Source organism: Protobothrops mucrosquamatus, unplaced genomic scaffold (assembly GCF_001527695.2).
Source record: "Protobothrops mucrosquamatus isolate PMUCROS unplaced genomic scaffold, P.Mucros_1.0 scaffold2303, whole genome shotgun sequence".
Classification (NCBI taxonomy): Eukaryota; Metazoa; Chordata; class Lepidosauria; order Squamata; family Viperidae; genus Protobothrops; species Protobothrops mucrosquamatus.
This window is the reverse complement of record NW_015388389.1, coordinates 63,053-76,606: the sequence shown is the minus strand read 5'-3', so window position 1 is coordinate 76,606 and position 13,554 is coordinate 63,053. Positions and strand designations below refer to the sequence as shown.

The following is a 13,554-nucleotide window of genomic DNA, read 5'->3' as shown; positions in this document are numbered from 1 at the left end:
CTATCTATCTATCTATCTATCTATCTATCTATCTATCTATCTATCTATCTATCTATCTATCTATCTATCTATCTATCTCTATGTATATATGTATATATATATTTCCACCTTTATTGTTTTTGTAAATATCAGCTCTGCCTCTCTTTTTTTCTCTCTCAGTTTCAGGAAATTCTTCTGGATTACATTCCTTCTCCTCAGCTGGAGCTGGTCTTGGTGATGCTGGTGGTTCCTTTTATAGTCAATGTGAGTTGAAAGTTTAGAAGGAAATGCTTCTTTCATCAAGGGAGCTGAAAACCCCTTTATCTCCTGTGGGGAGAGCGAAGGACACGGGATTTTCCATTTGTCATTCAATGGTCACGAGGGACAGAAAAACCTTTTCCTTGGAAAATAGGACTCCATTGCTTCTTTATAGATAATTTAGATACGTGCTGCCATTCAATTCAGCAGCAATTCTGCATAGCGTACGGATTGAAAACAGGAAGGGACAAAAAAAAAAAAAACAGTCCTAGCAGCAAACACAACGGGGAAGACAATTATCCTAGCGCAGAAACAGACGTTATTTTAATTTAATTTTTTATTTATTGGTTTCCTGTCTTTATTCATTTTACAAATAATTGAAGTGGACCAACATACCCAACACGTTGGCTGTTTTCCCCACCACAACAACAACTACTGTATGTGAAGTGGGCTGGATTGAGAGAGAGGGACTGGCTAAAAGTGATCCAGCTGGCTTTCATGCTTAAAGCGGGACTAGAACTCACCATCTCCTGGTGATTGGCCCAAAGTCACCCAGCCGGCTTTCATGCTTAAGGCAGGACTAGAATTCACCATCTCCTGGTGATTGGTCCAAAGTCACCCAGCCGGCTTTCATGCTTAAGGCGGGACTAGAATTCACCATCTCCTGGTGATTGGCCCAAAGTCACCAAGCTGGCTTTCATGCTTAAGGCGGGACTAGAATTCACCATCTCCTGGTGATTGGTCCAAAGTCACCCAGCCGGCTTTCATGGTTAAGGCAGGACTAGAACTCACCATCTCTGGGTGACTGGCCAAGACTCACCCAGCCAGCTTTCATTGTTAAGGTAAGACTAGAACTCGCCATCTCCTGGTGATTGGCCCAAAGTTACCCAGCCGGCTTTCATGGTTAAGGCAGGACTAGAACTCACCGTCTCCTGGTGATTGGCTCAAAATCACCCACAGCCTTTATGCCTAAATCCTGGTACTTTAACCATTAACCCAAACTGGTATGGGACAGGTGGGTGAAACAGATTGTCAGAAATTGTCGAAAGCAGGGTTTCTCAATCTTGGGGACTTTAAGACATGTTTCAGTTCCCAGAATTCCCCAGCCAGCATGTGTGGACTTCAGCTCCCAGAATTGCCCAGTCGGGCATGCTTTGCAAGATTTTGAAAGCAATAGTGATGTTCCTGAATAAAAGTTAGTGACTCCCCTCCCCCACCTGTATAAAGTACAGCAGTACAGTATAAAATTATGTCTGGCTATTGGGCAGGAAATTGACAAATTTATTGGCCAAATAACAGGAAGTCAACACCCTTGTTCTGTCAAGACCCAAACTACATTAAAACAGAAACAGAAAATGTTGGTGGAGCATCTGTTATTCAGATGTTAAACTAGTTAGAACAGGGGTCTTCAAACGTGGCCCTTTTATGACTTGTGGACTTCAACTCCCAGAATTCCTCAGCCAAGCATGCCTGGCTGAGGAATTCTGGGAGTTGAGGTCCACAAGTCATAAAAGGGCCAAGTTTGAAGACCCCTGGTCTGGATCCAAGCCTGCAGTTTCATCAAAATGGCCGACTGAGGAATTCTGGGAGTTGAAGTCTACAACTCATAAAAGGGCCAAGTTTGAAGACCCCTGAGTTAAAAGAAAACAAACAAGCAAAATAAAGTTAAGCTGCCAGAAACCGTAACAGCGTAGGAAGACCAGGGAACCTAACATTACTATAGGCAAAGGGTAGCTGCTCTCAGGTTACATATAATGTAAAAGCTACACAAGGCCACATCTTAACTAACCCATCAGAATGAAAGCAACGCCATTAAGAGAATCGGCGATCCCAGCTATTATAACTCTCTGTAAAATATAGAGATGGCTTTGGCCCTGTTCATTTATATTTTTGTCTCTTTATACTTACAACCACAACGGAGTCCAAAATTTCCTTTGCTAAGCAAGACAGTTGCTAAATGATGCCCCATTTTACGACCTTTCCTGCCACTGTTGTTAAGTGAAGCACTGCAGTTGTTAGGCTAGTAACACAGTTGTTAAGTGAATCCGGCTTCCCCCCTTGACTTTGCTTATCAGAAGTTCCAAAAGGGGATCACGTGACCCCGGGACACCGCAACCGTCGTAAGTCCATGCCAGTTGCCGAGCCTCTGAATTTTGATCATGTGACCCTGGGGATGCTGTAACGGTCGTAAGTGTGAAAAACGATTTTAAAGTGCCGTTATAACTTTGAATGGCCACTAAACAAGCTGTTGTGAGTCAAGGACTGCCTGTAGTTTTATGTCTTGCGTTCTAAAGCATGGCTGGCTGGGGAATTCTGGGAATTGAAGTCCACCCATTTTAAAATTGCCAAGGTTGAGAAGCACTGGTCCACACGTACACTACAAGCACATTTTCTTTCCTTTTTTCCTCCCTCTCCTTTTAAGGCTGTCATGTTCTGGGTTGTCGACAGCTTGACGATGAAGAAACACAAGAAGAAGGAAAAGCTGGAAGTCAGTGTGGCGGAATATCCTGAAGCCCTGAAAGATGACGATATCCAGGTAAGACAAGAATCCTGGACTGTTGCAAGAGAAAATGGTTGGGTCCCTTTGACGTCTGCTCCGTTGAAGCATCTTTTCACAGCGTTGCTTATCCTTTGTCTATTTTAGGAAACAAACGAAGGACTTGAGAACAGGCTGTTTGACTCGGCCTGAAGCACAGTGGTGCCTGTGGGTGTGCTGGTGCGCGTGTGTGAATGTACACAAGCATTCCTTTCCCCCCTTCCCCCTTGAACTGGGGATAAACTAATCCCTGTTTTAAAACAAGCTGGAGGGGCTGCTTATCACACACACCCCACTTATAAATATTTCCACGCCAGGAAATGCAGTTTAAGCGATGGAGAACTTGATGCAGACCGTGCGTAAAATTTGCATTCACGGAACAGAGGGAAAAATCATCGCACATTCACTAGGCTTGGCACAGAAAATGGCCAATAATAAGCAGGAAAGCCCCAAACTCAACAAAAATGGGATATCCTCCGAGCACCCTCTAGGTTCAATGGCGGGGGGGGGGATTTTTCCGGCTAATTTTTCCAGCCAGCCTTTGTTCTCTGTTGATGCACATGAGGGATTGTGTACACAGCATCTGGACCTCTCTGTTTGCACATGTGCTGTCTGTGCCAAAGGGCGATAGTTATCGGTGCTGTCTCTGCCTTCACACACGCACACCGCCTTGCGAGTCTCCACATCCTTCAAAATGTTTATGGCGTTGCAGCTGACTCTCCCTCTGTGTGCAGTCTTTTTAGAAAAAAAGGATACCCTGTGCAGTGATAATACCATTTTATACTGCATTGTTGAGGCCAGACTTGGAATACTGAATGCTGTTCTGGTCACCACAATACAAAAAAGCTGCTGAGATCTGGAAAGTGTACAGAGAAGAGCAACAAAGATGATTAGGGCAGGGCTTTTCAACCAGTGGCACGGGTACCACCTGTGGTACATTGGCACCTGGCAGGTGGTACGCGAACATCCTAGAAAAGTGGTAGTGGGGGAGGGGAATGAGCTGAACCGGTGGCAGCACCGCACAAGCCTGAGCGAGAGACGGCTGGAGCTGCAGGGCTGTCAGGGCTCAGCGGAAGTGCCAGGATCAGCGCCAGGCTCCAGCTGGAGCTCGGCGCTGATCCTGACACTTCTGCTGAGCCCAGAAGAAGCGCCGATCAGCTGGAATGTTGCAGCATCTCCAGGGTCTTGTGATTTACATTCAGATGCTTGGCAACTGATTCATATTTATGACGGTCACAGTGTCCCAGGGTCATGTGAAGTGACCAAAACCTGCTGCAACCACCCAGCAGACGGGGGGAATAAAAACCAAACACCCCCCACCCCATCACCGCTGCCAATCGTCAACAGAAATGCTCACAACAATGGAAACCTCGGACAGGAGGAAGAGCGCGGCCGGGTGGGCAGGCAGGTGTCTTGCTCGGCTGTGGCTTGGGGGGCACTTTTTTCAGTGCCATTGTAATATCGAACAGTCACTAAGCGAACTGTTGTAAGTCAAGGACTACCTGTACTTTTATCACTTTTTTCCTTTTTTTTTTTTTTTGGGTCATCACGTTTTTGACACCTTGCTAGGCGACTGGTGCTACTCGGATGTTGCCATATCCTAAAAGTGGTACAATGGGTGAAAAGGTTGAAAAGCCCTGGATTAGGAGTCTGGAGGCTAAACTGTATGACAAGCGGTTGAGAATTTGAATCAGAATTGAGCTGGAAGGGACCTTGGAGGTCTTGTAGTCCAGCCCCCTGCTCAAGCAGGAGACCCTATACCAGGGTTCTTCAAACTTGGCAACTTTAAGACTTGTGGACTGAGGAATTCTGGGAGTTGAAGTCCACAAGTCTTAACGTTGCCAAATTTGAAGACCCCTACCCTACACCATTTCAGACAAGTGGCTGTCCAGTCTCTTCTTAAACCCCCCCCCAATGATGAAGCACCCCAAATTTCTGAAGGCAAGCTGTCCCACTGGTTAATTGTAAGAAGTTTCTCCTTAATTTCTGGTTGTTTCTCTCCTTGATTAGTTTCCATCCGTCATTTCTTGTTAATGGATAGTTCTGTTTGGCAAATGATAAGAAAATATGGCCCATGAAATTAATTTTTGAATGCTTTTTTCCCCTTTCATTCACAGGTACTTCTTTGCCCCACTTTGGATTTTGACAGTTCCAGAAGTGACGTAGATCTCTTAGCGTCTTCTCCTCAAAGCCGGAGCCCCAGCTTAAAACTCTGAGATTATTGAGTTGGCCCTTTCATAATTCCAAGCTGAACCAAAAATGTTTTTTAAAAAAAGGATCTTCATTTTAGAGATCACAGTGGAAATGAGAAATTGTAAAACACGACCCACTAAATCAGGGGTCTTCCAACTTGGCCCTTTTATGACTTGTGGACTTCAACCCCCAGAATTCCTCAGCCTGGCTGAGGAATTCTGGGAGTTGAAGTCCACAAGTCATAAAAGGGCCAAGTTTAAAGACTTGGCACTAAAACATCCTAAGATGGTTTGTACCTGTGGCCTGTTGCATTTGAAATGCCTTTTTTTTTCTTTTTTTTTGGAATATGTTGCTGGGTTATTTGAGGGCCTTAAAATTCCTGAGGAACTGTTTATTCTGGCTGGCCAGCTGGTTATAGTTTTGGCTTGATTCTGCATCTTAGCACTTTTTAATAACAAAAAAGAAAGAAAGAAATAAAAAATGAGAGTCAGGATGAATTTGCCTTGTGCAAACCTGAATGACTGACAAAAGCACAAACCACTTGTAAATAGAATCTGGTCACAAAGACCGTTATTTAAAAAGCCTTGCTGTTTGGCCTGACTGACTCACATTTTTTTTACTACTGTTTTGTAAGAATAATAAATGTTTCATATTCAAATGGCTACGGAAGCGATCGCTTGTGTGTGTGTGCTCTGAGCTCTGCTTTCAAAAAAAATGGAAACTTGGGCTGTGGGCATGCTTGGGTGGAAAATTATTTTATAGCTGGTACTCTTAAGCTATGAGAATACTGCCAGGGGAATTCTGGGAGCTGAAGTCTACACATGCTGGCTGGGGCATTCTGGGAGTTGAAACCCAACCCTCTTAAAATTGCTCAGCTTGAGAAATACTTGGCTAAGTTTGAGTAGCTGAGCCTTCCTTTGTAAAATGGGATTTGGGGTCACTTTATATCTCCAAGGGAAGTAACAAAACCCAGACTTAATAATAATAATAATAATAATAATAATAATAATAATAATAATAATAATAATAATAATAATAATAATAATAAAATAAATTGGAAGGGACCTTGGAGGTCATTGAGTCCAACCCCCTGCTCAGGCAGGAAACCCTACACCATTTCGGACAAATGGCTGTCCAGTCTTTTCTTTAAAACTTCCAGTGTTGGAGCATTCACCGCTTCTGGAGGCAAGTAGTTCCACTGGTTAATTGTTCTCACTGTCAGGAAGTTTCTCCTTAGTTCTAGGTTGCTTCTCTCCTTGGTTAGTTTCCATCCGTTGCTTCTTGTCCTGCCTTCAGGTGCTTTGGAGAATAGCTTGACTCCCTCTTCTTTGTGGCAGCCCCTGAGATACTGGAAGGCTGCTATCATGTCCCCCCTCGTCCTTCTCTTCATTAAACTACTAGACATACCCAATTCCAGCAACCGTTCCTTATATGTTTTAGCCTCCAGTCCCCTGATCATCTTTGTTGCTCTTCTCTGTACTCTTTTTAATAAGTTTTTAATAAGTTATTTTTAATAAGTTCTCTTTCTCAGCCTCTGTAATGAACAGAAACGAAGAGGCAAAACATTTTACAAAGTTATCCTTCCCCGCAGTGTGCATTTTAGCTTTTTTAGGGCAGACCTTTAAAATTACTTAACACCGAGAGCTCTTTTAATTGACATGTGCAGTTGGTTACCTTTCTTGAACCCTCAGCCATTCTTTGTGGGGGTTTTCAGCTCATTCTTTGGCCATGGAAAACGGCTGTTGTTTAAATTAGCATCTCTTTCCCCTCATTACCAATTGTTTGCTTAGCAAGATTCTGTTTGATCTTTGAGCTAAATGGCTTTGTGTGTGTTTTTTTTTTTAGTTTAAACAGGAAGCCTAGACAAATTATTTTTAAAAAACACATTAACTGTTTGTTTTTTTCTAAAGAGAGAAGCAAGGGAGTGGCAGAATTAAAATTCTTTCTCTGCTCTTCAAATATTTGTCTCTAATCTTTATGACATGATTTATTTGGCTGCTGTTCCATTCTGCTTTTTATTTTATTTGCTCGTAGCTGAAGCATCTCTGGAGTGGTCAACGAAGTCAAGATGGTGGCCATGACAGAACTATTCTATTCTATTCTATTCTATTCTATTCTATTCTATTCTATTCTATTCTATTCTGTATTCTATTCTATTCTATTTTCTATTCCATTCCATTCCATTCTCTATTCTACTCTACTCTACTCTACTCTACTCTATTCTGTATTCTATTCTATTCTATTTTCTATTCCATTCCATTCCATTCCATCCCATACATTCCATTCCATTCCATTCTATTCCATATTCTATTCCATTCCATTCCATTCATCTGGTAATATATAATAACACCCCATTCTCCCCACCCCGTTAGGTTAAGACCCCAAAGCCCAGTAAAAGTGAATAATTTGAATTTCTTCCAGAATGTTTCTATTTTTTTTTCCTGACACTGATTCTAGAAAAAAAGCAAACAATGCTGGCTGAGGGATTCTGGGAGTTGAAGTCCATCCATCTTAAAGTTGTTAAAGTTGAGAAACACTGGTCTGGCAGACATTGAATTAGGGAAAAAGACTTTTGACACATTTCAAACCATTCTTCATACCTTTGCACCCTTTCAAGAGTCTCAACATCTTTTTATACTGTGGCGACCAAAACATTAATTAATTAAAGATTCACCTCACCCCATATGTGTCAGTGGCTTCAATTATGCAGAAATGTTTTCATCACATGCAACTCTTTTGTGAATGGCTACTATCAATTGGAAATTATCTTTGATTATATCTGCATTTTTGCAATTTCTGCATCCTGTGTTGATAAATGCATTCCCTACTGGTGAGAAAACTCCATGAATTTAATCAATATAAAAAGAAATCCTTTTATTATAATTTTTATAATACCACCATATTTTAAATTTTTTATTCCTATATTAAGGCAGCTACTTTCTGCAAACTAAAATTTGTGAGTACGTGTGACACCCCCCCCCCCCATATCCATCCAGCTGCCTTACAATACAACATAAGCGCTGTGTTGCTGAGTTTGCATGACAGGCTAAGTCACAAAATGCTAACAGGTTGTGTGAATGAAAACACTAACCTGATAGTGTTGAGCTATCAGGTTATGCTTAGCAAATTTACAGTACGACAGTATTTACAGTACAACAGAGAAATATTTACATTCTTGACAGTCTCCACTGAAATTAAAATGGCTTCATTGTTTAATTGCCATTTGATTTCCAAGCAAAATTTCCCACGTGCTAGACCCACTCAGTCGCACATTATACAAACAGTGCAATACAAACATAAAAAACGGTTGTGTGCATCTTTTATGAAGCTGTTCCATCTATCTGCTTGTTCCAACTGAAGAGTGATTTTTCAAGAATAATTTCTTAACTAGATAATAATCATACATTAGGCTTTGCTACATACATACTTTGCTGATAGTTCTGTTCTGTTCTATTCCATTCCATTCTATTTATTCCATATTCTATTCTATTCTATTCTACTCTACTCTACTCTACTCTACTCTACTCTACTCTACTCTACTCTACTCTACTCTACTCTACTCTACTCTACTCTATTCTATTCTATTCTATTCTATTCTATTCTGACAAGCAAAGTCAATGGGGGAACCGGATTCACTTAACAACCATATTACTAACTTAATAACTGCAGTGATTCCCTTAACAACTGTGGCAAGAAAGGTTGTAAAATGCAGCAAAACTCACTGAACAAATATCTCATTTCACAACAGAAATTTTGGGCTCAATTGTGGTCGTAAGTGGAGAACTACCTGTACTTTTAAAGTGTGTCCCTTCAGAATGACAAAGCCTAGTTAAAACATAAAAGTTCTCTTGAGAGCAAGCACATTCTTCTCGGAGAACAGCACAAGGGAGTTTTTCCTCTTTTCAAAGTCTGTTTTCCACTAAGGTGCTAGTCCCTGTGTCAAAGGGATGGGAGGCCAAGTAGTCTCTGTAGTCCCCATCAATTAGTTTCTCTGCATTGTTTTTGGCAAACCAGCAATCCACTTCCTGTTTGCCATTGTAGATCTTTCTCTGCTTCCACACGACGGGCACCAAACGCCCTTTCAACTTTAGGGTGTGCGCCGAGTTTGAGTCCCCAGACTTTATTTCACGGCAGTTGTCCGGGCTACACTTTTCTGAGAATGGCTCAGTCAACAGCTGAATGTCTTGGTGCAAGAACTGGCCTGCAATAGAGAAACAAAAATGGAATTTGTGAGCAAGTGAATTAATGAGACAGGAATGGGGAGAGCAATTTCCACCAACGCGGAACTTTTTAGAAAAGTTTTGCCATGGCCGGCAATGGGATAGGTGCAGCTTCCGGATGACGCGTCCAGCCCATGGGCCAGCAGTTTGGCATCCCTGTTCTATTCTGTTCTGTTTGTTCTGTTCTGTTCTGTTCTATCCTATTCCATATTTTCTATTCTATTCCATTCCATTCCATTCCATTCCATTCCATTCCATTCCATTCCATTCTATTCTATTCTATTCTATTCTATTCTATTCTATTCTATTCTATTCTATTCTATTCTATCCTATTCCATATTTTCTATTCTATTCTATTCTATTCTATTCCACATTCTATCCCATCCCATCCCATCCCATCCCATCCCATCCTATCCTATCCTATTCTATTCTATTCTATTCTATTCTATTCTATTCTATTCTATTCTATTCTATTCTATTCTATTCCATATTTTCTATTCTATTCTATTCTATTCTATTCTATTCTATTCTATTCTATTCTATTCTATTCTTATTCTATTCCATTCCATTCCATTCCATTCCATTCTATTCTATTCTATTCTATTCTATTCTATTCTATTCCATATTCTATTATATTCAATTCTATTCCACATCCCATCCCATCCCATCCCATCCCATCCCATCCCATCCCATCCCATCCTATCCTATCCTATCCTATCCTATCCTATCCTATCCTATCCTATTCTATTCTATTCTCAGAATCCAAATGGAAGACATCCTGTACGTCTCTCTGCACACAACCTTAGAAACCAACACATCTCTCCCTTACCTATCAGCCCATGGGAAGCTGTGGAAAGTCCTTGACCGTTAGAGATGTAGAATCCCAAGTGATTCTTCTGATACCGGGCAGGGTTCTTGTAGTGGTGGATCAGAATGACAAAACTGATGGAATCGTGTAGGACCACGGTGATGTTGGCGTGGGCCACGATGGACACTTGGAAATTCTTGCCCACTACCACGGCGTTGCGGTCACAGGGGAAGACCAGCCTCTTGTCATCATCCAAGATGACCTTGGTAGGTGAAATTTCTAGGTAGGATCTTTCTGGTTTGTTGCTGAGAATTGTGATGCTCTTGAAGTACGTCCGCTGTTTCTTATGACCGTTCCGTGGGGCGGGTGCCCCGATTAGTTGACCATTGACAGTCACTCCTAGGGGACAAGAAAAGAGATAAAGAGAGTTCTACTTCCGCCTTAGGTATGAAAGCCATCTGGGTGACCATGGGCCAATCAGCAGAAGACCGAGAGTTGTAGTCCTGCCTTAGGCATGAAAGCTGACTGGGTGACCATGGGCCATTCACCAGGAGACTGTGAGTTCTAGAACCACCTTAGTCATGCAAGCAAGCTGGATGACTTTGGGCCAGCATCTTTATACATAACCTGTTGCTATTGTCCCCTTGTTTGCATGCAGCAAATCTCAGTATGGTACAGAGTTGTATTTTTCTTAAAAATGCAAAGAAAAAAGCCACAAATTGTATCATAATGGGGTAGGCTGGGACGATCTGTTTCCCATAATGTGGTAAGACAGTGGCTGAGTTCCCACGACCCACTGAATCCCAAACAATGCACTTTAGTTTAGTCTGGCTTGTTATGTGATCCCAACGGATCTTTAGCAATTTCCTATTTTTGATGCGGCAACTGTTGCCTCCTAGAAACAGCGTATTGTTCTTGTCAGAGTTGGACAATAATTGTGGGTATTAAAACCAACAGCAGAGGAAATGCCACTAATATTTGCTTCCTTGTTTGAAATTGTCCCAAGTTGACTCTAAACCTTGTCCTGCCCCATAAGCGGATTTGGAGGTGGAAATTCATCAGTGTTTCCTTTCCATCCATACCCTTCAGGCCAGGCCAAGCTTCCCCCAACTCTGTTGATGGAATAAGTTAATACCCCCAGCTTCGTGGTTCCCCTGCCAGTATTCCCCTACCTGAGTACTTGTGATCCGAAACTAATCTAAGGATATCTCCGGGTTGCCCATCAATGTTGAAGCAGATCGTCATCTCGCTCCGCGGTAAATCAATGACAAAATGAGGGTCACCATCCGCTGGAGAGACAATCAAACAAAACAAAACAAAAAAACAGGAAGGGAAACGTTAATATTCCTACGAGCCAATATCCAGCATCTCAATCCATCCGTTTTGCAGAGGGGCCTTTCAGTTCTTTCATGTGAATGGCCCTGATCTTTTTTTAGGCCTGGAGATCGCCTGTTCAGAAGGGTCTTGAAAGAAAGAAAGAAAGAAAGAAAGAAAGAAAGAAAGAAAGAAAGAAAGAAAGAAAGAAAGAAAGAAAGAAAGAAAGAAAGAAAGAAAGAAAGAAGAGGGAGGGAGGGAGGGAGGGAGGGAGGAAAAGAGAGAAAGAGAAAGGAAGGAAGGAAGCAAGGAAAAGAAAGGAAGGAAGGAAGGAAGGAAGGAAGGAAGAAAGGAAGGAAAAGAGAAAGAAAGAAAGAAAGAAAGAAAGAAAGAAAGAAAAAGGAAGAAAGAAAGAAAAGAAAGAAAGAAAGAAAAAGGAAGAGAGAAAGGAAGGAAGGAAGGAAGGAAGGAAGGAAAAGAGAAAGAAAGAAAGAAAGAAAGGAAGGAAGGAAGGAAGGAAGGAAGGAAGGAAGGAAGGAAGGAAGGAAAAATGAGAAAGAAAGGAAGGAAGGAAGGAAGGAAGGAAAAGAGAAAGAAAGAGAAAGAAAGAAAGAAAGAAAGAAAGAGGAAGGAAGGAGGGAGGGAGGGAGGGAGGGAGGGAGGGAAGGAGGAAGTAAGGAAAAGAGAAAGAAAGAGAAAGAAAGAAAGGAAGGAAGGAAGGAAAACAGAAAGAAAGAAAAAGAAAGAAAGAAAGAGGAAGGAAGAAAGAAAGAAAGGAAGGAAGGGAAGAAGGGAGAGAGGGATGAAGAAAGGAGAAAAGAAAAGGAAAAGAAAAAAGTCTTGCTTGGCAAACTTAGAAGACCAAACGCAGCCAAAGCCTCGTATTTTTGTTAAATGGTGGACCACCTACCTGAAGTTTTAGTTACATTAATTTTTGGCTCCTCTGATTTTTCAGGAATAGAGCCTGAAACGAAAGGGGGGAAATGAGATTACACAAAACAACACATGACACACACAGCCCAGCTATCTCCCCAGGGAAAAATACTATTATGCCTCCCCCAGAGAAGAACCATGGCTCGTTTACATGTTAAACAACTTATTTACAACTGTGTCTATACAGATAGTCCTCGACTTAAGACCACAATTGGGACCGGGAAACTTCCGTCGCCGAGCAAGGCAGTCATTAAATGAGTCAACACATAACTGCACCTGATCTGACAACTTTTTTTGCCGTAGTTGTTAAGCGAATCCAGTTTCCCCCCTTGACTTTGCTTGTCAGAAGTTGGCTGGCAATTTCATGACTCTGGGATGCTGCGGCCATCATAAATGCTTCCAGCTGCCCAATTTTTGATCGTGTGACTTGGGGACACTGCCACAATTGTACGCATAAGGATGGGTCATGTCACTTTTTCAGCACTGTTGTAACTTTGAACAGTCATTCAAAAAAATGGTTGTAAGTCAAGGACTGGCTGTAAGTACTTTACCTAATTATCCTGATATTGTCAATTTAGTTTTCAGTATTTGAATACCATTTCTCTTCTTTTGGTTAATGACCACAGCAAAGATATTCCAGCTTCTGTTTTGGGACTGGAGTAGAAGTTTAAGAAGCAGAAGCTCATAGTGTTTTGCCTTTTAATTCCTCAAAAAGAGAAAATTACCCTGATTTTGAGAGCTCGGGGATTATCAGCAGTTAATTTGTAAGGTTTAAGACAGCTATTTCATCTCTTAACCTTTTCCCAGAACTCAAGAATCCAAATTCTTAGTCCCTAATCCAGGGGTAGGCAACCTTGGCTCTTTTATGACTCGTGGACTTCAACTCCCAGAATTCCTGAGCCAGCCACGCTGAGGGGAAAGGGAGAGGTTTCCAAGCTGAGCCATGCTGGCTCAGGAATTCTGGGAGTTGAAGTCCACAAGTCATGAGGGGGCCAAGGTTGCCTACCCCTGCCCTAATCACTCAAGTAGTTGTGGACCACATCTGGTTCATGGGTCAAGTCGCTGATGGCTGTTTTAGAATTTGAGTAGTGCCATGTGGCCAGTATGCAGGTAGTCCTCAGTTTACAACCACAATTGAGCCAAAAATTTCCATTGCTAAGCGAGACAGTTGTTAAGTGTGTTTTGCCCCATTTTACGACCTTTCTTGCCACTGTTATTAAATGAATCGCTGCAGTGATTGTTAGTAAATATGAGCCAGTGGCCGAGCATCCAGATTTTGATCCACAGGGAGACTGCAACGGTCATAAGTGTGA

General features: G+C 42.0%; 2 protein-coding genes across 2 annotated transcripts in view; one reads left to right on the top strand and one right to left on the bottom strand.

Annotated features, from left to right (window-relative positions):
- LOC107295334 (store-operated calcium entry regulator STIMATE-like) overlaps nucleotides 1–4,989 on the top strand; it is a gene marked incomplete at its 5' end in the record, with an annotated part of 6,113 nt that extends 1,124 nt beyond the window's left edge. Inside the window, 3 exons of the mRNA XM_015824644.1 lie at nucleotides 160–243; nucleotides 2,660–2,773; nucleotides 4,891–4,989. Of these exons, the coding sequence (XP_015680130.1) occupies nucleotides 160–243; nucleotides 2,660–2,773; nucleotides 4,891–4,989 (297 nt within the window). The remainder of the gene's footprint in view (nucleotides 1–159; nucleotides 244–2,659; nucleotides 2,774–4,890) is intronic.
- Nucleotides 4,990–8,752: 3,763 nt separating this feature from the next.
- The window catches only part of ITIH5 (inter-alpha-trypsin inhibitor heavy chain 5), a 35,056-nt gene continuing 30,254 nt past the window's right edge, over nucleotides 8,753–13,554 (bottom strand). The window contains exons 12-15 of the mRNA XM_029285826.1: nucleotides 12,219–12,272; nucleotides 11,167–11,283; nucleotides 10,016–10,393; nucleotides 8,753–9,167 (exon numbers count right to left, since the gene is read on the bottom strand). Coding sequence (XP_029141659.1) covers nucleotides 8,869–9,167; nucleotides 10,016–10,393; nucleotides 11,167–11,283; nucleotides 12,219–12,272 — 848 coding nt within the window. The 3' untranslated portion in view covers nucleotides 8,753–8,868. The remainder of the gene's footprint in view (nucleotides 9,168–10,015; nucleotides 10,394–11,166; nucleotides 11,284–12,218; nucleotides 12,273–13,554) is intronic.